This window comes from Dromiciops gliroides, chromosome 4 (genome assembly GCF_019393635.1).
Source record: "Dromiciops gliroides isolate mDroGli1 chromosome 4, mDroGli1.pri, whole genome shotgun sequence".
In the NCBI taxonomy this organism is placed as follows: Eukaryota; Metazoa; Chordata; class Mammalia; order Microbiotheria; family Microbiotheriidae; genus Dromiciops; species Dromiciops gliroides.
Genome location: NC_057864.1, coordinates 160,951,089 through 160,977,042, shown reverse-complemented (window position 1 = coordinate 160,977,042; position 25,954 = coordinate 160,951,089). Strand labels below are relative to the sequence as shown.

Genomic DNA, 25,954 nt, shown 5'->3' with positions numbered 1-25,954 from the left:
CCTCTCAGCAAATTCTGAGGGAACCTGCCTGGCCTTAGTTTTTTTGTCTGTGAAGTGGGGAGCTGGGCTAGTTTATATCAACATTCTATGGTTCTTTGATTCTGCTCAGGTTACTGGGCAAGGAGGCCTCAATTTAATTGTACAAATTTACCATTCATTGATTAAAAACCTCTAGTATATACAATAATGTGCTGGGGTCCAGGGGACGAGAGGGGTGCAAAGTCTAGATGTGACACTATCCCTGCCCTAGCAGAGCTTACCTTCTAGAAGGAACAGCTTTAGTTTTATGAAGTATGACACTCTAAACTTATACACATACATGCATCTATAGAAAGTGGCACACTCCATTTCTTAAATCTGCCCTAAGATTTTAGGCATACCCATGTATGCATGTATGTATGTATATCCCTAAAATCTTAGGACAGATTTAAGATTCTCTAGCTTAAAATATGGGCAGCTAAGTGGCACATTGGACAGTGAAACTCCTGGAGTCAGGGACACTTGTCTTCCCAAGTTCAAATCTGGCCTCAGATACTTCCTAGCTGTGTGACCCTGGGCAAGTCAATTAACCCTGTCTGCCTCAGTTTCCTCATCTGTAAAATGAACTGGGGAATGAAATGGCAAACCACTTCAGTATCTTTGTCAAGTAAACCCCAAATGGAGTCACTAAGAGTCAAACACGACTGAAAAAAACGACTGAGCAAGGACAAAACTTAAAACAGCACTAAGGCTTTGGAGATACCTTGTATTGTGCCATTTTATTTCTACGACAACCCCAGTGACATGTTTTTCTCAGATGAGGAAACTGGGGCTGAGAGAGATTAAGTGACTGACCAAGGGTCAGACAGCAGGTGTCAGAGGTAATATTTGAATTTAGGTATTCCCGATTCCAAGTCCTACATTTTATCCACTATGCCACCTAGCACATGTAGAAATAACTCTAATACAAACTGATACATGATAAGTGCATAAGAGAGGGGCAAAGTGCTGTGTGAGGTCTGACGTCCAGGGTCTGAGGCTTCCTTCCCCTCCCTGCCTTTCCAGATGCTGGAGGCTCCTGTTCTTGGCATCCCTCTCCTTTCTGATCAAAGGTTCTCTTTCTGAAATAAGACTCTTCCTCGCCTCCTCTTTGACCACCTCCCAAATCCTCTCCTGCCACAGCCTGAGAGAATTGGGAGGGTGAGGTTACAGGAAGCTCTGAAGCCGTTGGGGTGGTCCAGCCCATGACCTTTAAGCTTCTGCTCTGGACCAAGGGGCTGCCGGGATTAGCAGCCACGAGCTAATTCTCTTGCTTTGGCCCAGCTAGCCTCTTACATAAAAGAGGCTGGGAATCAGAGGTTTGTTTTTGCTGGCATTGAGCACAAGTAATCTCTGAGAGAGTTGGGAAATATGTGTTTGTGTGTTCGTGTTTTTCACTGGTTTTGACGTTTACAAGTTTATTTGAAGGGGGGGGGAACCCACAACTGGAAGATGATTGCCTCCATACACACACCCACTCCCCACCTCTCCCCACCCTTGACTCCCAGCCATTCCCAAAACCCACAAACAGAAGCCAGAAATGGGGAAGGTCAAGGCTGACTCCAGTGCTTTGGCTGTCCAAAGAATGTGGGACATTTAGAACTTAGTTGGATGAATCCTGCCCCACCAGGGAGCTGGGATCCCAGTGGCTTCAGGTATGAAATGCAGTGGGCATTGGTGCCTTGGCTTCCTGGGACTCTGATCTCAGTTTCTCGGAGCCATGGGCAAAGCACTGGTTTCCTTTTTCCTCGAGGGAAAACCCAGGGAGGTGGTGGAAACGTCCTTCCCTAGAGAGCTTGAGGAATCCAGTAATTGTTCTGTGTCAGAGTTGGGTCACAGCCAAACCTTCTTAAGAGTCAGAGATCTGGCCTTGCTATTACCCCCGAGGCTTCAAAAGGCCTTGATTAAGTACCTGTCTTTGATGTGATGGATAATGTGCCATTTAAGTTTAAAGCAGCATGCTCCATGCCCTCTGGGAGCCCACAGCCCAAGAGAGGCAACACTACTGTGGGCAGAGAGATACCAGTGTCCAGTAATGAGTTAAGAATTTATATTTTGGGGCAGCTAGGTGTCACAGTGTATAAAGCACCAGCCCTGGATTCAGGAGGACCTGAGTTCAAATCCGGTCTCAGACACTTGACACTTACTAGCTGTGTGACCCTGGGCAAGTCACTTAACCCACATTGCCCCACCAAAAAAAAAAAAAAAGAATTTATATTTTCTTATCAGCCCAGACCCCATATAATGAGAGTTGATTGAGCGCCGGCCTCATGCACAGAATTGTGCCAGGCCCCTGGAACATGGGAAAAAAGCCAATCTCTGCCCTGAAGGGGCTTACTTTCTGGAGGGACAAAGCGTATCAACACATAAAGAATAAGCAAGTTAATTTGAGGAGCCTGATTCTACTCAGTTGATAAGCAACTGGCTGATAAGGGAAGGAGAGAAGATTTAATCTGGTAAAAGGAGGGCTTTTGTCACTACACATAGAAATGACTATCTCTTGATTGTCAGTCTCGGCCCTTCTCCCCTCAACCTGCACGTATCACACTCATGCACACATATTCTCTTTCATATCTTTTTTCTCTTTGATTTGGAAGTTCCTCCCAGAATCCCAAGGGAAAAGGTTCCCTCTCCTCATGTCCTAACCCAATCCTGCCCTGAGAGGGGGGATGTGACGCCGCCCCTCCCTGCATCCTTCCTCCACCCCCCCCCTCCAAGCCACTGATGCTGGGGGAGAAGACAGGTATTCAACGAGATGATTCCAACTTTGAGATTCAACACATCCAAAATTCAGCAAACGTTTATTACAAATAGAGGCCCTGGGATGTGTTAGAAAGATGATAGTTATTGTCCCCTTTCTCTTCCCAAGACTCTTTTTTTGTTTGGTTGGGGTTTTTGTTTTTTTTTTTTTGTCAGGTCAATGAGTGTTAAGTGACTTGCCTGGGGTCACACAGCTAGTAAGTGTCAAATGTCTGAGGCAGGATTTGAACTCAGGTACTCCTGAATCCAGGCCCAGTGCTTCATCCACTGCATCACCTAGCTGCCCCCAACAAACGTTTATTGAGTGCTGACTCCACAGAGTCAGGTGCTGGGGGAGAGGCAAGGTTTAGTTAAGACAGCCTTCTCCTTCATGGAGTTTGAGGTGTATCAGGGGCATGAGAGAGTAGGGCAACTGGTACAGCTTTCCCCTTGGGCCATCTGGAGACAACAAACTCAAGAACTGGGAAGTATCTTAGAAGCGACCAAATCCAAACCCCTCATTTGAGAGGAAACAGAAGCAAAGAGACATAAAATGACTCTCCCAAGACCACACAGTAAGCAGGTTGCCACTTTGGGATTTGGACGCAGATGGAGAAACTGAAATGCTGTGTCCACCCTTGTGTCAGAGTCTGGTGTGCGGGAAGGAGTGCTCAGAGCATAAACAAACTGTCTCTAAGAGAGTCTGAACATTCTGCTCTGCAGAAGAAGGCGGGACTCCATTCAGCTCCAAACTGGTGGAGTTGTTGACTCAACAGCCCTGGATACTAATTTGTTCATGGTCAGAATGAAGAGAATTATTCACCCTCCTCCCAGCCCTGTCTCCTCTCCTCCACACGTCCAAGTGCCAGGATAAGTTTAGCAAGATGAATGTCTCTCCACACCTCCGGGCTCCCCCTCCCCAAAGAGGGTGGAGGTGGTGGTTGTGGGGACAGCAAACAGATGCCCACTGACGGACATCTCAGAGTCAGGCCGCCAGTGCTGAGTACACTGGAAAGAGTAATGAAGGGAGGCTTGCTGAAGCATTCTCCTGGCCTCTTGGGCAAATATTGACACATAATTCCCCTCCCTTTCTATGGGGGCCAGACTCTGGGAGGGCCCAGGCAAGAGATGCAGGAGCAGAGAAAACATGGACAGATAGGGTTAGCAGTAGTCTCAGCTCCAAACCACTGACAACTAAGCTTGAGAAATCCCGTCTTTAAGTAGGTCTCTCTGGGAGAAGGTCAGTCCTGAAGAGCTAACAGGAGGCCTCCTGGCAGGCTTGATGGAGCTGTAGCTTGGAGAGAGCTGCTAATGCAGGAGGTCAGATCTGATCTGGCAAAGGATTCACAAGCATTATTTGTTTTTTTGCAGGGCAATGAGGGTTAAGTGACTTGCCCAGGGTCACACAGCTAGTAAGTATCAAGTGTCTGAGGCTGGATTTGAACTCAGGTCCTCCTGAATCCAGGGCTGGTGCTTTATCCACTGCACCACCTAGCTGCCCCCTCAAGCATTATTTGTACTGGTGCATTTGGATTATCCATGTTTCCTTGGTCTTTCCCCTTCTGAATTATCACACACAGTGGCAGCAGGTAGTTTAATGGATGGAACACTGGGACTGGAGTCAGGGAAGACCTGAGTTCAAATGTGGCCTCAGACACTTACTAGCTGTGTGACCCTGGGCAAGTCACTTAACTTCTGTCTGCCCTAGTTTCCTCAGTTGCAAAATGAAGGTGATCATAATACCTACCTTGCAGAGTTGTTTTTTTAGGATTAAATGCAGTAATATTTGCAAAAATCCCTTAGCTCAGGGGGCAGCTAGGTGGCACAGTGGATAAAGCACCAACCCTGGATTCAGGAGGACATGAGTTCAAATCTGGCCTCAGACACTTGATACTTATTAGCTGTGTAACCCTGGGCAAGTCACTTAACCTTCATTGCCCCACCCCCCAAAAATCCCTTAGCTCAGTGCTTGGCACAAAGTAGGCACATTATAAATGATTATTCCCTTCTCATGAAGGAAGAAGGGCTACAGAGCTTCTTGATGAATGTTTGAAAGAAAAAGTATATTAGGTGTGTACTACATGCAAAGTGCTTTACTGAGTTCTGGGGATACAAATAGAAAGGAAAGAGTCCCTACTCTCAAGGAGATCACATTCTAACAGGAGGAGGCAACAGAGCTGTAGGGAAGATGGAAGGGTCTGGTGGGCCTCAGAGGTTCTGTGGCAGGGCAGATGGTAAGGCCCAGTGGTTTTGAGGGTAAAGAAGTAGAGGTCTGGAGGGAGCTGCAATAGGGCAAGACAGTTAGATTCTTCCCAGGTTCTTCCCGGCATGCTTCTCATGTTTATCATTGAGGAACCCCAGGAGGAAAGGATCATGGGATCACAGATCTAGACTCAGAAGGGATCTTAGAGATCATCCAATCTGACCTTATTTTACCGAGAAGGAAACAGAGGCCCAGGGAAGTAGAGTGACTCACCCAAGGTCAAACAGCGAATAGGTGGCAGAGAGGGAGATGGAGGCAGAGAGACCTTTAAGAGGCTTGCTTGGACCCATCCAGCCAACTGGTGACTAGAATCTGAGTTTTTTTCTTCTCAGTGCAAGGCTTTTTCAACTAACAGGAAGAGTGGTATAGTGGAGAGTGCTGGACTTGGAGGCAGGAGATCTGGCTTTAACACTTACCAATAGTGTGACCATGGGAAGCTCACTCTACCTTTCTGTGCCTCAGTGTCCTTCTCTGGAAAATGGAAAGGGGGGAGTGGTAAGAACTGTTTCTTGCCACACTATTTGTGAGGGTAGCCCTTTGAAAACTCAGCACATTTTTGGTCTGTGTTTTCTTTTGCAACATGGCTAATGTGGAAATATGTTTTTCATGACTGCACATGTATAATCTATATTAGATCACTTGCCTTCCCGAGGAGATGGGAGGGAAGGGAGGAAAGGAGAGAGGGGAACAATTTGGAACTCAAAATTTGAAAAATCAAATGTTAAATTTTTTTTGTTTATATGTAATTGAGAAAAAAATTTTTTTAAATCTTAGTGCATTATTAAAATGTGAGTTATTACTTTTTGTTTGTTTTTTGGTTTTTGGTGAGGCAATTGGGGTTAAGTGACTTGCCCAGGGTCACACAGCTAGTTAAGTGTCAAGTGTCTGAGGCTGGATTTGAACTCAGGTCCTCCTGAATCCAAGGCCTGTGCTTTATCCACTGCGCCACCTGGCTGCCCCATGAGTTATTACTTTTAAGGGTAAATTTGGCACTAGCGTGAAGGGGAAAAGAGACTTAGAAAAGCCATAAAACTGCAAGGTAGCTAGCTCCAAGGCAGACTCAAGGTCTCCCTCCATTATACCTCTGACACCCCCAGTCTTTCTCTCCTTTAATGCAGAGCTTGCCTCCAAAACCCTGGATTCAGTTAGAGAGTGTGTTCCTTATCCTGAGAAGAGCTTTGGCTTCTTGGTGTCAAAGCGGTTTGACACTCTAGTTCTGAAGGCATGGAAGGGCAGCATGGAAGTGCTAGATAACAGCTACTGCTAAAGAGAGCTTTGTGGAAAGATGATGGCGGGTCTGTGTAGAGAGCAAACATAGATCTTCCACATGATTGAAGGCCAAGGTACAGGCTGAGGTCCAAGGCCATGAAAAGTCAGCACCTTTGGGTCAACAGGAGTTAGGGCAGCCTTAGTGTCACAGAATAATAATAATAATAATAAATAGCTGACCCAAAGATAGAATGGGGTGGGGGACAGATAGGCAGACAAAGATAGAGAGATAGAAGGAAGGAGAGGAGCGAGGGAAGGAAGGAGAAAACTGGACTCAAGAGGGGAGGACATGGCAGGATGCTGGAGTCTGTCCTGAGTGACACAAGGGGCTGAAAGGGGGAGTGGAATTTGACAGACACATGGGCCCTATTTCACAGTCTTGCCTAGGGCTGGCCCTCCCACTGAGGGCTCTTCAGTCCAGGGTTTCAAATCTAGTTTAGACACATGAAAAATACCTATCAGATCCAAATGTTCTTTAGTGTCATGAGCCCAATCTTGTCCTTAGACCTTCCCTCGATGATTTTAAAATCACTGTTTAGGTTTTGTAGGGACCTCTGGGTAGTCCAAGGTCTTGTATTGGGATAATGGTGTTTCCAATTTTTTTTGAGAGGCAGTAGATAGCCTGCAGTCCATGGCCAGTAATGGTGTGAGTGCAAAGTGGGGGAAAAGAGATGTCACCTAGGAAATGCACAGTCAGAAAGGGAGGCATAACAAGTCTCTGCACCTCTCTCTGGAACAAACTGGCTTAGACTAGGTAACCATTGAGGTTGCTTCCAGTTAATAATAATTATAGTAATAGCTGCCATTTATATAGTGTTTCAAGGTTTGTAAAGCATTTTACAAATATATCTCTTTTTATCCTAATAACAGCTTTGGGAGGTAGTTGTTCTTATTATCTCCATTTTACAGATGAAGAAACTAAGGCAAAGAGATATGAAATAACTTGCCCATAGTCACACAGCTGGGAAGTATGTGAGGCAGGATTTGATCTCAGGGTATCCTGATTCAAAGTCTGAAGTCCAGTGCGCTATCACTTGTATCACTTAGCTGCCTAAATTGATCATTCTGTGTTCTCTTATTTGATTCTCACAATTACCCCACAAGACCGGTAGTGCAGGTATCATGGATACTGGCATCCTTGCTGTAACCACCTGACTGGGTCATGCTGAGAAAAGCACTTTGTAAACCATAATTATTTTATTTTATTTTATTTTATTTCATTTCATTTCATTTCATTTCATTTCATTTCATTTTATTTTATTTTATTTTATTGTGAGGCAATTGGGATTAAGTGACTTGCCCAGGGTCACACAGCTAGTAAGTGTTAAGTGTCTGAGGCCGGATTTGAACTCAGGTACTCCTAACTCCAGGGCCAGTGCTCTATCCACTGCGCCACCTAGCTGCCCCCATAATTATTTTATTATTTCAATGGGTCCATGATCTCTTTAAAGGTGGATCTCTTTCTTCCATTAGTGTAGACTGAAATCCATTCTCTCTTCATCCCAGGTCCTTCTGGACCATGACTTGCACCTACCCAACATACTGGAGGCATTCCTCCAGGTATTTCATCCATTCATCCATCCATCCATCCATCCATCCATCCTTCTGCTTCATTAATTCACCTATTTATTCATTCATTTATTTGCCCATTCATTCATTGGTTTGTTTGTATATTTATGTATTTTGTCATTTTATGAATAGCCACCCAGTTCTCAGGCTTTCTATCAGCTCTTTCTTGCTATCTGGCCCACCTCCCTTCTGATTGTGGATTTCCCAGGTGAAATCCTTTACAGCTTACCTTGAATTCAAACCATCATTGACAGAATGCCATAGGCTACTCACTCTTATCCCCTCTCCTCTCCCAACAGGGCATCACCCCAATGCCCTATGGGTCCCTTTTCATGTTTGTTCTTCAGAAATTACAATGTTCCAGGATTTTGCAGTCGAGGTATGAGGTACCATATAAATATGAGCTCTGAGGACACTGAACCCCAAAGAGATGGAGTGACTTGTTCAAGTAAGTGGCAGAGTTGGAACTTTCTAACCCATCTGTCCTTCATGGGCCTGAGTCATCTTCCTAAAACTCTGCTAGGATCATATCATCCCTCTCCTTAAAACATTTCTGGGTCTCCCCCTTTGCTCCAGAGTAAAATATCAGCTCCTGCTTCTAGCATTCAAGGACTTCCACAGTCTGGTTCCAGGCTCGCCTTATAATAAGCCTGAGCTCATGTTATTCCCCTTCCCATCCCTTACCCTCCAGTGAAGAGGGCCTTCATATATCTATATCTACATATATCCATCCATATATAAAAATGAATACATGTATGTTTGTATATTCATACCTCCAACATAGAATATGATGCTTTGCACACAACAGTTTGTTGAATAACTCAGTGATTCAAACTTGGACCCTCCCAACTCCAGATCTAGTCCTCATTCAATTATATTGTGAAGGAGGGACCAGTTATCTTGCTTCAAGGTCCCAGTTCCAACCAAAACCACCATCAATCTGTGAATTTTCCCTGAGATATAAGAATGTCCTCTGCTCCCTGGCAATATCACTAAACAGCATGCCCAAACAAGACCATCTCATTTTATCCTGAGAGGTAGTGTAGTACAATGTAAATAGTCTTGGATCTGGAATCAGAGATCTTGAGTTTGGACCCTGCCTCTGCTAAGTAAGTATTAAGCTGTGTGATCTTTGGCCAATCACTTCCCTTTTCTGGAATTGTTTCCCTATCTTCCTTTCAGAATATTTAGCTTCTTTCAAGACTCAGATCAAGTGCATCTATCACACCTTACCCCTAATTGCTAGTGTCCCCTCCCCCTCAAAAGCTTCATATTTATTTATTTGTTTATTTTTTGGTGAGGCTATGAGGGTTAAGTGACTTACCCAAGGTCACACAGCTAGTTCAGTGTCAAGTGTCTGAGGCTGGATTTGAACTCAGGTCCTCCTGAATCCAGGGCCAGTGCTTTATCCACTGTGCTACCTAACTACCCCGCTTCATATTTATTTTGTAGATATTTTGAATAGACTTACGTTTGTACATGTTGTTCCCCCTCCCTTCTATTAGACCGTAAACTCCTTAAGGATAGGGATGGTAATTTGGTCTTTGTACCCCTAGCACTTAGTACTCATAGAAAGGGTTTAATAAATATTTGCTGAATGAATGAAGGGGTTAGACTCCAGATGATCCCTCAAAGGTCCCCCCCCAAGTTCTTGAGTCTATGGTTCTATGTCTTCTCTCTTCCACAGATGTGCCAGGTGATATGCTGACCCAGGTGCTTGGTGCCCCCGTCACTCTGACCTGCCTGGATGGGGAGTTGGAGAATAATGTCACCATTCACTGGAAACTGGAGGATAAGTCTATTGGTCCACAGCTTGGCCATAGGGAAATGTTGGGAGGTAAGCTATTACTGAAGTCGGTGCAGTATGATGACTCGGGAAACTACACCTGCTACCTGGACGGCCTCCCAGTGAGGACCCTGCCTCTGCTAGTGGTTGGTGAGTAACACCACCCCCTTCCTGAGCATTGTTCTGTTTGTATTCTTTTGGAAGATCCTTCCAATGCATCCTCCATTGCCTCACCTCCTAGCGGCTTCCACTCTGATTCAACCTTCATACTACCATTGGGCTAACTTTGTACTCCCTTCACACTGTTTTGCTCAAAAGTCTTTGGTAGCACTCTGTTGACTTCTGGGTCAAATTTAGATTCTTTTCCTTGGCATTCAATGTAGTGCCTATTCTTCCCTGTCTTCTCCCCCCTCCCTTGGCTTTCCTATTTATTTTTTGTTTTGTTTTGGGTTTTTTGTTTGTTTGTTTGTTTGTTTTTTAGTGAGGCAATTGGGGTTAAGTGACTTGCCCAGTGTCACACAGCTAGTAAGTGTTAAGTGTCTGAGGCCGGATTTGAACTCAGGTACTCCTGACTCCAGGGCCGGTGCTCTATCCACTACGCCACCTAGCTGCCCCTTTCCTATTTATTTTACATTACTTCCTTCTACAATTTCTAATTCCTTAGCCAAATTGGACAGTTCCCACCTACCCACCTAATACTTCAATGTAAACTAACCCTGGTCCCTTTGATTCCACTGCTTCTTATGACTGCGATATCCTTCTTGCCCCCTTTTTGCCTGTTGAATTTTTTACCTAGTTTTAAAAGCCCAACTGAAATGCCATCTCCTTCAGAAAGACTTCTTCAAATTCTCCCTCTGTCACCAACACCTTCCTTCTTAGAACTTACAGAGAGCATTTTTCCTGGCACCTTTCTGATGTGCTTGTATAAAACTGGGTTTCAGATTTATCTGCGCTTGTGTTTTTGCATTCCTTTGTTAAACTATATGCTCCATGAGGGCAGGCACCTTTTCTTATTTAAACTTGCCATCTTCCTCAGTGCCTAGCACTGAGTACTGTAAACGTGTGTTGAATGGATGCTCTCAGATATGTGCCATGCCTGAAAAAAGTCCCTTTTAATATCCTGTTATTTACGTGGTCCAAGAAATTACAGGAAAAGCTTATTATATTTGCCAGCAAGTGACCGAATACTGAGAATATCCCAGCCCATGGCTGGGCTGGGTATCTCCTAGCTCAGAACCCAGAGAGTTCAGAACTCTGCTCATAGTGAATTAGGTGGTCTGGGCTCCACTAATGTTTGAGATGCTTCCCTCCCTCGTGGCTTATCCCAGTGACCTGGAAGATGCTTAAACAGTGAAAGGAAAGGCATATTCTCTTCTAGAGATGTGCTGTCTTGGCTGTATGACCTGAGCTGGCCATTCCTTCTAGAGTGTAACTGTGTCCTTAGTGCAGTAAGCATTCAGTAGTTATGAACTGAGCAAAAGAGAACTAGTGTCCAACACACTGCCTCAGACATTGTTGGTGCTCAATAGAGAGAGCCAGCATTTATTAAGTGATTGTTATGGGCCAGGAAGATGGCTAGGTGGTGGTGCCATAGTGTGCAGAGTGCTGGGCATCATCTTTCTGAGTTCAAATCTGGCCTCAGATACATACTAGCTATGTGACCCTGGGCAAGTCACTTAACCCTGTTTGCCTTAGTTTCTTCATCTGTAAAATGAGATGGAGAAGGAAATGGCAAACCACACCAGTATCTTTGTCAAGGAAACCCCAAATGGGGTCATGAAGAGTCGGATGAAGTGACTGAACAGTGGGCTAGGTGCCAGTTACTGGCTAAAAACTAGGCATCCAAATACCAGCAAGCAATATTGTCGCTGCCCTCAAGAAGCCCATATAGGGTAAGACCATACATAAAGGGGAGCTAGAAAGAGAGGAGTAGAAGGGTCTTGGCAGGCTAGGAAATGGCCTAAAGTTCAGCGGAGCCTGGATCTCAGAAAGATAAGATAAAAGCTGGCCTATGACTGATTGATTGATTATGAAGGGGTAGTGGAGAATGCTTAAAATACAAATGCAAAGGACTTGGAAGTGAGTCTGGAGCTGGTTGATAGCCCCAGTTCTGTTATTTACTCATTTGGGGGACATTCCCCCTCTTTGGCATTTAAGATGAGGAGGTGTAAGCTGGTCAGCATTCCCTTCCTTGACCTTCAAGGACAGGAATGTTCTAAGAGACGTGGATGTTCTCTGAGGTCTCCTCTAGCCTTAGCGTGTGATGAATATAACTTATCACCCACAATTGCTCATCTTTATTGCTCCCCTTTTCCTGAGAGGTAACAAGGTATGGTGGAATGAATACTCAATCAGGAATGAGTAGCCATAGGTTCAAATCCCATTTCTGTCCTTTGCTACCTGTATGAGTCCCCTTTCTGTGACTCAGTTTATCTGTAAAAGAGGAAGGTTGGACTAAATGCCTCCGAAGTCCATTTCCAGCTCTAAACCTGTATGTAACTTTCCGATTCTGCCTCTCAGGAGGGAAATGAGACCTCCAGCACATCGGATTTTTACAAAGGCCTAGTGAGAAGATAATGTAGTGCTCAACTTGTCTGCCCTCTAAGGAGATGTGAAGGGGGAGTGCTAAGCTCTTATGTTTTTCAGATTTGTGCTCTTTAAAGTGCCTGGTCCTCTCCCACCCTAGAAGAAAGCTTTTGTTGTCTGCTGCTATGACAACGCTCCGTAAGTGTATATGCCTGCTTTTCAGACCCTCCTGAAGAGCCCGTCATCTCCTGTCGAAGGAAGAGTTTTGTTAGCAGTGTCGAGTGCGATTGGAGCCTCCAGAGAAAGCCGTCTCTGCAGACTAAGGCCATCTTGTTAGTGAGACAGGTGTAAGTGTCTTGGGAAATGATTTCATTTTGAAACCAGGCCCTTCTGGGGAGGGGAAAGAAGGTCCTTAGAAGTCAGGACATGTGAGGCACTGGGTGCTGAGAAAATAAAGGAAATGTTTGCTGGATCGAGCCACAGGCAAGTCCTAAGATGGGATCTGAAGGAGCTCCAGGAAAGCTCCTAAAAATATCTACCCCCACTGGCTCACCACGATGACAAGTGTCGGAAGGCAGAAGTAGGAGTGACTGATAGAAGTTACACAGAGGCCAAATTTAGCTCCATCTAAGGAGGAACTTCCTGCCAGTTAGAGAGAATGAAAAATGGAATAGGATGCCTCAGGAGGTGGTGAGTTCCCTGTCATTGAAAACTTCCAAGGCAGGCTAAATGACCATCTGGTGTAGAAGGTTTAGGTGAGATGGCCTCTGAGGTTCTAACACAGAGATTCTGGTTTTATGTCTGAAATTCCACCATCAGTGAGTTGTTTCTTGGGTTTATTATTAATATTTATAATTAGCATTTGCATAGGCTTTAAGGTTTACAAAATGTTTTCTATGTGTTACCTCATTTGGTCCTCCCAACAACTCTGGAAGATGTCTTATTTAAATGCAAATGAGCCAGGTAGGAATAACATAGCAAGTCATGCCTGGTACATAGTAGATGTTTACTAAATATTTGTTGACTTGACTTGAATGAGATGAAAAAGAAAGAATGAAAGAGAAAGAAAGAGAATGAGAGAGAGAGAGGGAGAGAGGTGGGGAGGGAGCTAAGGGGATAGGGAGAGAGAAAGAGAGGGCGGGGAAGGGACAGAAGGGAGGAGGGAGGGAGGGAGAGAGAGTGAGTGAGCAGTTGCTGGAGAAAGATGAGTTAGGTATACCTGGACACTCTGGCTAGGTAGGGTACCATTAAGGCACAGGGCACATGGAGATGGGCTCAATAAGGATGAGAAGGGGGGGATACCAAAAGAGGAAGTGGAAGGTGCCAAAGATATACTGGGTCTATTTCACAATCTTGTCTAACAACCAACAGCGCTGCAGCTGAGGTCCTTTTAATCTAAATGTTTTCCAAACTAATCTAAACAAAATAAACACGCCTATCAGATTTAAAGCTTTTCTAGTCTCTAGTGCCAAACCTTGCCCTGAGAGATTCCCCAAAGGAGTTATTCTAAAAGTCTGTTTTTTGAAACTACCAGTAGTCTCCCAGAGGTCGTTCTGATAGTCCATAGGCTCAGAGTAGAAGAGTTTAGATATAAAATCTGCATGCCCCAAATCTGTAAATGAAGAGATAGATGGTCCTTGCCCTATTGGGAAAAACACTAAAGATTATTCAAAACTCTTATTATTTTAAGAATCACTCCCCAAGAAAGGGACACAAACAGCTCCTGGCTTACCTTTTAACTAAGACTGCGTTTCAAATCTTTATTTGTAAATGGGCTCCTTAGAACTTGGAGTTCAACTTGAGTTGTAGTAGGCCCAGTGGGGTAGAGTGCCTAGCCTGAAGTCAGGAAGACTCATCTCAGACACTTACTAGTTGGATGACCCTGGGCAAGTCACTTAACCCTGTTTACCTCAGTTTTTTCATCTGTAAAATGAGCTGGAGAAGGAAGTGGCAAACCACTCCAATATCTTTGCCAAGAAAACCCCAAAGGGGGTCACGAAGAGTCGGACTCAACTGAACAACAAAAAGACCCAGTATGATAAGGATACCAGGCTAAAAAGCATGCAAAATCCTGTTTGATTTGTGATGTGGCTGAAATCTTGTATGTTTGCTTGCAGTGGAAAATAGTAGAAAACAATACGATGGAACATGCGCTGTACATTATTTCCACTAGAATGCTTGCTTCTGCCTTCAGCATTTCCTGGTCTGGTAGTCTTTATAAGACTCAGCCTTGGGCTCTTGACTTGATTCATCCCAAAGTGTAAATGGAGGACGACAGGAGGGAGCTGATAGAGGGAAGAGGGAGAGAGTAAATGGGCCCTTAGACCTTCTTCTCCTTAAGTCCCACCTTCCTCTCCAGGGGGGTACTCATGAAAGAGACACAGAAACACATTTTCTGCTCATGCAGTCATAGAATCATACCTGGAAGGAACCTCAGAAGTCCTCTGGTCCAACCCCCCTCATTTTACAAATGAGGAAACAGAGGCCCATGGAGGTAAGGTGACCTGTCCAAGATATCACAGATTATAAGGCCAGAAGTAGGAGTTGAGAGGAGATTTATCCCAGGGTACTGAATACAGAGGTGCTTAAAGCACTTGTAGTCTTTTACATAAAAAATATTAGTGCTTAGACCCTAGTAAGATTAATTTGTTAAAATGGTAAGTTACCAGATGGTACAGTGGATAGAGCGCCAGGCCTGGAGTCAGGAAGACCTGAGTTCAAATCTGACATCAGACACTTCCTAGCTGTGTGATCCTGGGTAATTCACTTCACTCCACTTGCCTCAGTTTCTTCATCTGTAAAATGAGCTGGAGAAGAAAATAGCAAACCACTCTAGTCTCTTTGCCAAGAAAACTCCCAAATGGGGTCACAGAGTTAGACATGACTGGAACGACTGAAAAACACTTCTGAACCCACAGTTGGGGATTAATCTCTCTGAGTTTCCACTTCCTTATCTGTAAAATGGGAATGATATTTACAACAAACAGCTCCCAGGGCTGTTGTGAAACAAAAATGCGATAATGTAAGTGAAATGCACTTAAACCCCAGGAGCCTATATAGGGTCTGCACTTATGATTTCATTGGTAAAAGGATTTCTCAGATGAGAAAAATTTCCTCTACCTATGCAGGTTGTCATCATTTTTGCAAGTTATATAGTCTGAGAGAGTCACTGAAGTCATTGAGAGGTTAAGTAACTTGCCTGTTAGAGTCAGGACTTGCACCCAGGGCTTCCCAGCTCTGAGATCAGCTCTTTACCGTACCATTCTGCCTCTCACAGAGACCATAGAAATGGCAGTCATTGATTGCCTAATCAGTTCTCCAGTGCAGTTCTTGCCCCTGCTTCTGCTTGTGTCCAACAGAAGCAGAGCAACGGGGAGGCTGGAAATGAAACGTTTGTTGGTCTTGTGTCTCTGGCAGACAGAAAGAAGAGACGTTCCAGAGGCCGTGTCACTACCTGCAGGGATTACAGAAGTTCTCTTGCCACTTGAATCTTGGGGAAGAGGATGACTCCCTCTATTTGGTTGTCTTATGTATCACCAGCGGGGGTATGAGGAAGTCCAGCAAAGCCTACCAGTTCAGGGGTTATGAAGTCCGTAAGTATGCTTCTGCCTTCCCCAGGCTGCTTCCTCCATCTGCTTAGTAGAGGCCCTGGAAGCCCTAAAACAGCGGCTGTGTGAGGAGGCGGCTGATGATCAAACCCTTGTGGTAGACCAGCCATTTTGCAAGGATTGGGGTAAGGGTGTACTGGTAACATTTTTAAAAAACAAGCTCTCTAGGGAAAAAAAAATTCCCATGACCTACTATTTTTCCCCATCACTTTCTTAAGTCAAGATGATCCACAAAACCAAAAACCGAGCCCTAATTTGTAGCATTTTTGCCAATTTCTGAGGCAGAAATTCTCATGCTGAAAATTTAACAGACAGCTCTAGCCCAGGGAGCCTTCACTCACATGCACAGTACCGGGTTGGGGATTAGGGATAAGGTTTGTTTATTGGTGGCATTCAGTAGTCTAGACATCCTGTTTAGATAACTATCTGTTATTTAAATGTTTGATTGAATAAATGAAGGTATGAATGAGTGAGGAAGTCTGCACTGAATACTAAGCTTTCCCCTTAGAGCAGGCACCCTATTCTCATTTCTCTCTTCCTCTCCTTTCTCTCCATTCTTTCCTCAACCACAGTTCAACCAGATCCTCCAGCCAATGTCACAGTCACAGCCGTGAACAAAAGCCCCTATCGGCTCAATGTCACCTGGAAAGACCCGCCTTCCTGGAACTCCATTTACTACCGACTCCAATTTGAGCTCCGTTACCGGGCTGAAAAATCCAAGGCTTACACAATTATCCAGGTCAGTTCAATTTTACCCGTCCCTAAATATCTTAGAGGCAGGTGGAAAGCTCCTCAAAGAGATAGTCAAGCTACCATATGTGTGAAGGACTAATGATTTTGGCAGTATGGCAGTGGGCGGGCTGTTAGAGAGGGAGTGCTCAGTGACTGGAATTTCCTCCAGTGATAGAGACTATCACCTGCTTGTGACTTAGTAGATAAATCCTAGAGAGCTACCCAAGTGACTTTCCCAGGGTCACACAGTTACTAAGTGTCAGCAGAGCCAAAACTAACTTTTTTTTTTTTTTTGCCTAGGCAGCATAGTGTCCAGCATACTCTTGATATGGTGGGAAAATGGGGTACGGGGTTGGGGTTCTTAGGAATTCCTCTTTAAAGAATTACACCCTCTTGCACACAAAACTTAGTTAGAATAAGGTGATAGTTTATTTAGGAGCAAGGGAAGGGAAGGGAAGGGTGGGGGGAGTGAAACCATGAAAGAAATCCTTGGACTTTTCATGGGGAGATTTGGCATAAAGCACATGGCTCAGAGGTACCAAATCTCCTCGAACAGGAGACTGGAAGGTACTTTTATAGAGGACTGATGGGGGTGGACCATCTGCCCGAGAAAAGTTCCTTTAGTGAGAGAGGACCATCCCCCACTGGTGGTGACTAAAGGAATTGGGTGAGGGGTGGCTACAGATCCCTCTTCAGAAAGCAAAGGCCGCAGCCACACCCAAATTGATCTCTCCAGGGTAAGGGAGACCAGAATGAAGGGTAGGAATCCCAAGCTAGCTCAGTCTGATTTGGTCCAGTTTATCTCTCTAGGCGTTATCTGTCCTCTGGTTTAGTTTCTCGAGGAGAAGATTCCTTGGTGTACCCCAGAGAACTTCTGGGGTGCTCTGCACCCCATGACACTCTCAAATCAGCTTCTTAAAAGGGTAGGGCCAGGGGGCAGCTAGATGGCACAATGGATAAAGCACCGGCCCTGGATTCAGGAGTACCTGAGTTCAAATCTGGCCTCAGACACTAGGCACTTACTAGCTGTGTGACCCTGGGCAAGTCACTTAACCCCCATTGCCCCAGTTAAAACAAAACAAAACAAAACAAAAGAGTAGGGCCAGTATGAGCCATGGGAGCAGGACTGGATCGTATTGGAAAGGATTCATAAATATATTGCCATGGAGCAGCTAGGTGGCGCAGTGGATAGAGCATCGGCCCTGGGTTCAGGAGGACCTGAGTTCAAATCCAGCCTCAGACACTTTACATACTTACTAGTTGTGTGACCCTGGGCAAATCACTTAACCCCAATTGCCTCACCAAAAAAAAAAAAAAAAAAGGATAAATATATTGCCAGTTGCTTGTTGTTGTTTAGTTGTTTCAGTTGTGCCTGACTCTTTGTGACCCCATTTTGGTTTTACTTGGCAAAATTACAGGGGTGGTTTGCCATTTCCTTCTCCAGCTCATGGTATAGTTGAGGAAACTGAGGCAAACAAGCTTGAATGACTTCTCCAGGGTCACCCAGGCAGTATCTGAGGCCAGATTTGGACTCAGATCTTCCTGACTCCAGGCCCAGTACTCAATCTACTGTACCACCTAGCTACCCCTGGCAGAATTAGGAGAAAAGTGTGAGAAATAATTACTAATAATTGACATCTTGGAGAACCCAATGATCTCCCCTCCTTTCTTAGTCCTTCCTTCCCCGCCCCTTTCTAAAGTCCAGTTCTCTTTGAGGCATTCCATCAAATTTTTTTCATCTGGGTCAAGCCCAATCCAAGCTTACAAAGAATCTTGGGTGGAAACAGACCATTTGTCTACATAGTTAAAGGGCTTTCCTGAGATTTGACCTGCACGACCAAACCTAGGTAGAAACTATTTTGTTCTGATCATCTTGGGTGGGGGTCTCACATTCTTTCTCTGATGTCATTACCAAGAGTTGAGGGACTTGAATCATACATCCTTGGAGTTTATTTTAATATAACCCACATCCAATCACGTCAACCAATTAGATTTGATCATTGTTAATCAATAGGATTTGATTGCTATGTGATGGGCCTCCTGCAGTTAGAAGGCTATATAAACCGAGACCCCACCACCATCATTAGGGGTCTCTGGGCTGAGAGAGATGGCTAACAGACCTCCTTTTACTAATAATATGCCATCCTATTAATAAAGTGATTAAATTACTGAGAAACTGTGTCTCTCATATTTTTAATCATCACAAAAGAAATGTTCGGAAGGCTTAAAGCACTATTGAAATGTATTCTTATTTATCAACAAATAACTGCCTGATTTAGGTAAATAGTAGGAGCTGGTAGATCTGGTTAGACATGTGTATGTGCATTGGAATATTAGACATGTATGTGGTCAGAGATATTTTATGCTGTACATTTGTGTGTGTGATTATGAATGCTTGTACGTGTGTATACACGCAAGTGAATGCGTTATGGAGATGTGTGGTATGTGCATGAGCATGTGTGCATGCATGTCTCTGTTTATATGTGTGTGTACATACATTTGTGTTTGTGTCTGTGTGTGTGAGAGAGACTAATTCATGTCCTGTGTCTTCGTGCCTTTCTCTTTCAGAGGAAGGACCAACACTCACTGATTATCAGTGATGCCTTGATGGGCACAAGGCATGTTGTACAGATTCGGGCCCGGGAGGAGTTTAATCATGGCCAATGGAGCAAATGGAGCAATGAGATCATGGGTACCCCATGGACAGGTAGAATTCATTCATTCATTCATTCATTCATTTAATTTTATTTATTTTTCTTAGTCCAATAAGTTTATTTTTGAAAACGTACACAAAAAATGTTGAACCATTTCATGCATCTTCAGCAGCTGGAGCATCTCCACCCTTGGTGTTCCTAGTATAGATCACTTATGCTCTGTGTTTGGAAACTAGCTTAATCAGACCTTTACTGGGGGCAGCTAGGTGGCCAAGTCGATAAAGTACTAGCCCTGGATTCAGGAGGACCTGAGTTCAAATCTAGTCTCAGATACTTGACACTTACTAGCTGTGTGACCCTGAGCAAGTCACTTAACCCTCGTTGCCCAGCAAAAAAAAAAAAAAAATCAGACCTTTACTAAGCAGTTCCTGGAGGGCTGCCTGGGTTAGAGAACCCTGAATCTTCAGTCTTTCTGAGACTACTGCAGGGGTGATAAGTTTATAGTTGGGGACCTCCTTGCAGAGTTTGTCATACATTGCTTTGTCAAACAGAACCAGATTGTTGTGCTTGCCTTACATTTTCCCCTTAGACCACTTTTTCTTCTTAACTTTGCCCCCAGACTTGTTCACGGGGTCTTTGTCCTTCTTGGCCGACTTGCCAGCATCTTTCTTCTTCTTATCATCCTTGGGCGGCATGGTGAGTCTCCTGGAACTCCTGCTGCCTTCAAGCTAAGATATCGGACAGAAAGCCAAGTAGAATTGATTTCTTCTTTTAAAACCTCAGTGATGAACAGTAGCATCAAACTCAAAATAGAAATGGGGCTACTATATCACACCTAAGTATCCTTACCAGTTGCATATTGACTGTTGTTCAGTTTTATTTGACTCTTTGTGACCCCATTTAGGGTTTTCTTGGCAAAAATACTGGAGGGGTTTACCATTCCTTTTTTTTCAGCTCATTTGACAGATGAAGAAACTGAGGCAAATAAGGTTAAGTGACTTGCCTAGGGTCACATAGCTACTAAATGTTTGAGACTGGATTTGAACTCAGGAAGATGAGTCTTCTTGACTCCAGGCCCAGCATTCTATAATTTAACAAAATAAATACAAATACAATAGAACATATGTAATGTTAACATGTGGTTTTCTAAGTCAATATGTGAGAAGCTAGGTAGCCATAGCTGCTTGCATATTGACTTAGAAAACCACATGTTAACATTACATATGTTCTATTGTATTTGTATTTACTTTGTTAAATATTTCTCAATTATATATACATAATTTTTTTTTTTTGCAGGGTAATGAGGGTTAAGTGACTTGCCTAGGGTCACATAGCTACTAAGTGTTTAAGACTGGATTTGAACTCAGGAAGATGAGTCTTCCTGACTCTAGGCTCAGCATTCTATAATTTAATAAAATAAATAAAAATACAATAGAACATATTTAATGTTAACATGTGATTTTCTAAGTCAATATTCGAGAAGCTAGGTAGCCATAGCTGCTTGCATATTGACTTAGAAAACCACATGTTAACATTATATATTGTTCTATTATATTTTTATTTATTTTATTAAATATTTCTCAATTACATTTTTTTGGTGTGGTCAGAGCAATGAGGGTTAAGTGCCTTGTCCAGGGTCACACAGCTAATAAGTGTCAAGTGTCTGAGGCCAGATTTGAACTTGGGTCTTCCTGAATCCAGGGCCAGTGCTCTATACACTACACCACCTAGCTGCCCCTCCCCTCAATTACATTTTAATTTGATTCAGGTGGGTGGTCCACAGGCCAAGTATTTGATACCTAGGGTTGGAAGGGGCCTTAGAGGTCACATACTTCAACCTGGTGGACTCCTCTCTATAAAATCCTCCAAAGCTAACCAGTCATCCAGCCCCCATTTGAATACTTCCAGTGACAGGGAGCTTATTATCTCACAACACAGGCAGCTACATGACCTATCTCTATAACACATGAAGTCAAGAAGACCTGAGTTCAAATCTGACCTTTTTAGCAGTGTGACCCTGGGCAGGTCACTTAAATTCTGTGTTTTAGTTCTCTAGCTGTAAAATGGGGGTAATTATAGTGCCTCCCCCCCTAGGGCTGGTGTGAGAATCATATGAGAAGCACTTTACAAACCTTAAAGTATTATATAAATGCTAGCTATTATTATCATTCACTGTTGTTACAGAGTCCTTTTTCATGTTGAGTTCACATCTGTCTCCCTCTGTCCATTTGGGAGGCAGTGTGATTTAATGGAAAGAGCACTGATTGGGGAATCAGAGGACCTGGATTCAAATCCTACCTCTTGGCATTTACTACTTGTATGACCATTGATGCTTAACTGGCCTGTGCCTCAGTTTCCTCATCAGTAAAAGGAGGGGGTTGAACTAGAAGAGATCTGAGGTCCTTCCACCTCTAAATCTATGCTATGCCTTCTGGAATAACCGAACAAATATACTCCATTGTGATGAAGCCAGGCTGGTTCTCTGTGATCATTACTTCCTTTTCTAGTTATTTATGTGTTATAGAATTTTGCCAGGAATTGAAGTCAAGGAAGCTCATGGGCTGATAGTTTGCACATTCTTCTATTCTTGTGTGTGTGTGTGTGTGTGTGTGTATAAGATTGGGACAACATATTTACATATTTGTCCTTTTTCAATTTTATAATACCTCTCTTATTTCTTATAGTTTTTCCAAGATCACTGACAGTAACCCAGCAATCACATTTGCTGAATCTTCTAGTAGCCTGGGCTATATAGGTCATCTGGATCTGGTAACTGTACCTCCTCAAAGGCAGCTAGGTGTACTTCTACCATCTCACTACCTGTCTTGGGGTTCATATTAACCATTTTGTATTCAGGCCCTGAATTATTTTTTTTTGTCAGAAAGAAGCAAAGTTAAGAAGTGAGTAAGCCAGTCAATGTTATTATCTTCTCATCTGCCCCAAGAGGCAGTTTTTTCTCTAATAATACTAGCTAATGATAGCTAGTATTACATAGTACTATTACATTGTACTTTTAATTTTGTAAAGACCTTTTTTTGGGGGGGGGCAATGAGGGTTAAGTGACTTGCCCAGGGTCACACAACTAGTAAGTGTCAAGTGTCTGAGGCTGGATTTGAACTCAGGTCCTCCTGAATCCAGGGCTGGTGCTTTATCCACTGTGCCACCTAGCTGCCCCTGCAAAAACCTTTCTTTATGTGTTATGCCATTTGATCTTTACACCAACCCTAGGAGGTAAGTGCTATTATTATCCTAATTTTACAGATGAGGAAATTGAGGCTGAGAGGCGTTGAGTGACTTGCCTAGGATTTCACAAATAGTAACTGCCTGAGACAGAATTCAAATCTGTGTCTTCCTTACTCTCAAGTCCAACGCTATATCCCCTTTTTTGATCATTTTATTTTACCCATTATAGCTGATAAAAGATCCTTTGTTGTTATCCTTAGCTTTTCTCTCAGACCTAACTCCTTTTGAGTATTAGCTTTCTAATTCTATTCTTATAGGATGATATCTGGTTGAGTTGAATTTGGGGTTTACCACTGTTGGTATCCTGCGAATGTTGTCAGTTTACAAACTGTCCCCTTAAAATTGTTTTTAAAAATTTTTTTCTTTGATGAATTGAGATATACCAATCAGATTTTTTTCTCAGTTTTTAGGAAGCCAGAGAATTATTAATTTTTTTTCTTTGGGTCCTGCCCTTTACATCTGTCATTTTTGCCTGCATGAATTCCACATTTTTTCCAGTTTTGTCATTTCCTGGGCTTCTTGTTTTGGCTTTAGCTGTTGTTTTTGCCGTTTTTTCTCTCTAGCAAAATAATTCTGTTATTCGTTGAGTCTGTTGTTTTGTTTATTTTTTTCCCTTCGATATCTCCAAATAGAGGAATTTTATAATCATCTTGTCCTAGAATTTCTTAGGCCCTTTCACTTGGGCCCTTTCTTGTTTTATTTCATCTCTTGACGTTTTTGTTAATTCCATTTTCTCCTGAGTGCCTTCACTGTGTCCATTTTCCATTTTATTGTGTCCTTGGAAATTTCTAAATTCCTTCCTTGAGCTTCTGTTGCTGGTGTTTGAGTATATTTTCCCTTCAGTTTCTGCTTCTTCTCCTAAGCTGTAGCAGCTCTTCCTTTGCTATTGCTTAAAAACAGTGTTCTTTGAAGAATCTCTAACAGATTATATTTTTTTGTTTGTTTTTTGAGCTATATATTGAACTCCTGTGACTTCATTTTTTTATTGTCCCGAAAGTCCATTCTTTATAAGTTTTAAAGGAGCTATATTCATTCTTTCATTTGACTAGCATTTGTTAAACACCTACTATGTGCCAGTCACTGTGCTAGGGGCTAGGGATACAAAGACAAGAACTGAACAGTCCCTGCCCTCAAGGAACTTACATTCTATTGGTTCTATATGTGAGCCAGAGTTGCATAGTTAGCTAATATTATGAGAGTGATCATCTAAAGCCCCCAGATTTCTTTTTTTCACATGAGCTGCTACCAATAGTTCAGACAGAAGGTGATGAGGAACTGTACTGGGGTTGCAGCTGTGTGAATGGAGAGAACGGGACATATACAAAGGAGCTTGTGCAAGCAGAAATAACCAAACTTGCCATAGGTTGGATAGATGGAGTGAATGTGAATAAGTTGAGCATGATCCTGATGTTGAAAAATGGGTGACTGGGAGGATAGAGGTGCCCTCAGCAGGGAGGGTCAGAAAAAGTGAAGGTTTGGACAGCAAGATGATGAGCTCTGCTTTTATTATTTATTGAGTTTCAGATGTCTATGGGACATCCAGTTTGAGATGTCCAAGAGGTAAGTGGCAATTCGAGACTGGAGCTCATGAAAGAGATGAGGGTTGACTACATAAGTCTGGGAATAATCTATATAGAGATGATAATTCAACTCATGGGAGCTGATGAGCTCACCAAATGAGATAGTACAGAGGGAGAAGAGAAGAGAGGGTCCAAGCTAGCGTTGGGGCCCATAGTTAGTGTGCATGACCTGGATGAAGAGCCAAGAAAGGAGACCAAAAGGTAGAGAGGTAGGAGAAGAACCAGGAGATAGCAATGTTATGGAAATCTAGAGAGGAGAGAGTATCCAGGAGAAGAGGGTGATCAACAGTGTCAAAGATCACAGAGAGGTCATTGGATTTGGAGAAAGCTGATGAGCTGATGAGCTAGGAAGGGTGTAGGAGGAGGAGAAGGGAGATTTAGATTGTAGATGGTTTTATCAAGAATTTCAGCCACAAAGGGGAGGAGAAATATAGGATGATAGTTAGTGGGGATGGCTGGATAAAGTCAGAGTTTAAGGATAGAGGAGACATAGGCATGGTTTTGGCAACAGCAGAGTTGCCAACAGACAGGAAAGCCTGGAGACTAGAGAGATTGGGGGGTGAGAGAAGGGGCAGTCTATTGGCAAAGAAAGATGGAAGAAGGATCTGCCTTGGCAAAGAGAAGGACCACCTCTTCATGGGTGAAGGAAGAGAAAGAGAAGGAAGACATCTGATTGATGTGAGCTGGGAAGAAGGAGCTCTTGAAAAATGACCTCAATATGAGGGGTTAAGTACGAGATGAAGTCCTCAGCCCAATCATAGGGAAAACCTACATAGCTCCATCTCCTCTCAAGATGGTATAGAAGTTACTAAAATAAAGTCAAAATGGATACACAATTTAGACATAAGAGGTGATACCATAGGTAAATTAGGAGAGAAAGGAATGGTATACCTATCAGATCTTTGGAAAGGAAAACAGTTTATGACCAAACAAGAGATAGAGTATATTATAAAATGCAAAATGGATGATTTTGATTACATTAAATTAAAAAATTTTTGTACAAACAGAAACAATGCATCCAAAATTAGAAGGGAGGCAGAAAGCTGGGAAACAATTTTTGTGGCCAGTACTTCTGATAAAGGCCTCATCTCTAAAATATATAGGGAACTAAATCAAATTTATAAGAATCCAAGTCATTCCCCAATTGAGAAATGGTCAAAGGATATGAACAGGCAGTTTTCTGATGAAGAAACCAAAGCTATCTTTTCCCATATGAAAAAATGCTCTAAATCACTATTGATTAGAGAGATGCAAATTAAAACAACTCTGAGGTACCACCTGACACCTATCAGATTGACTAAAATGACAAAAAAGGAAAATAATAAATGTTGGAGAAGCTGTGGGAAAATTGGAACACTAATGCATTGTTGGTGGAGCTGTGAACTGATCCAACCATTCTGGAGACCAATTTGGAATTATGCCCAAAGGGCGATAAAGCTGTGCATACCCTTTGACCCAGCAATACCACTTTTGGGTCCTTTTCCCAAAGAAATCATGGAAAGGGGAAAGGGACCCACATGTACAAAAATATTTATAGTTGCTCTTTATGTGGTGGCAAGGAATTGGAAGTTATGGGGATGCCCATCAATTGGGGAATGGCTGGACAAGTTGTGGTATATGAATACAATGGAATACTATTGTGCTATAAGAAAAGATGAGCAGGAGGAGTTCAGAGAAACCTGGAGGGTCTTGTGTGGGCTAATGATGAGTGAGATGAGCAGAACCAGAAGAACATTGTACACAGTATCATCAACATTGAGTGTTGATCTACTGTGATGGACTATATTCTTCTCACCAATGCAATGGTACAGAAGAGTTCCAGGGAACTCATGATAGAAGAGGATCTCCAAATCCAAGAAAAAAAAAAGAACTATGAAGTATAGATGCTGAATGAACCATACTATTTCTTTTGGTTTTAGTGCTGTTGTTTTTTCTATTTTGAGGTTTTTCATCATTGCTCTGATTTT

General features: G+C 43.1%; 1 protein-coding gene and 1 pseudogene across 1 annotated transcript in view; one reads left to right on the top strand and one right to left on the bottom strand.

Moving 5' to 3' along the window:
* Positions 1-25,954, top strand: part of IL6R (interleukin 6 receptor) — a 70,173-nt gene that overhangs the window by 18,720 nt on the left and 25,499 nt on the right. The window contains exons 2-6 of the mRNA XM_044005107.1: positions 9,546-9,794; positions 12,394-12,517; positions 15,588-15,763; positions 16,351-16,517; positions 19,079-19,217. Coding sequence (XP_043861042.1) covers positions 9,546-9,794; positions 12,394-12,517; positions 15,588-15,763; positions 16,351-16,517; positions 19,079-19,217 — 855 coding nt within the window. The remainder of the gene's footprint in view (positions 1-9,545; positions 9,795-12,393; positions 12,518-15,587; positions 15,764-16,350; positions 16,518-19,078; positions 19,218-25,954) is intronic.
* Positions 19,318-19,859, bottom strand: LOC122756046 (annotated as a pseudogene).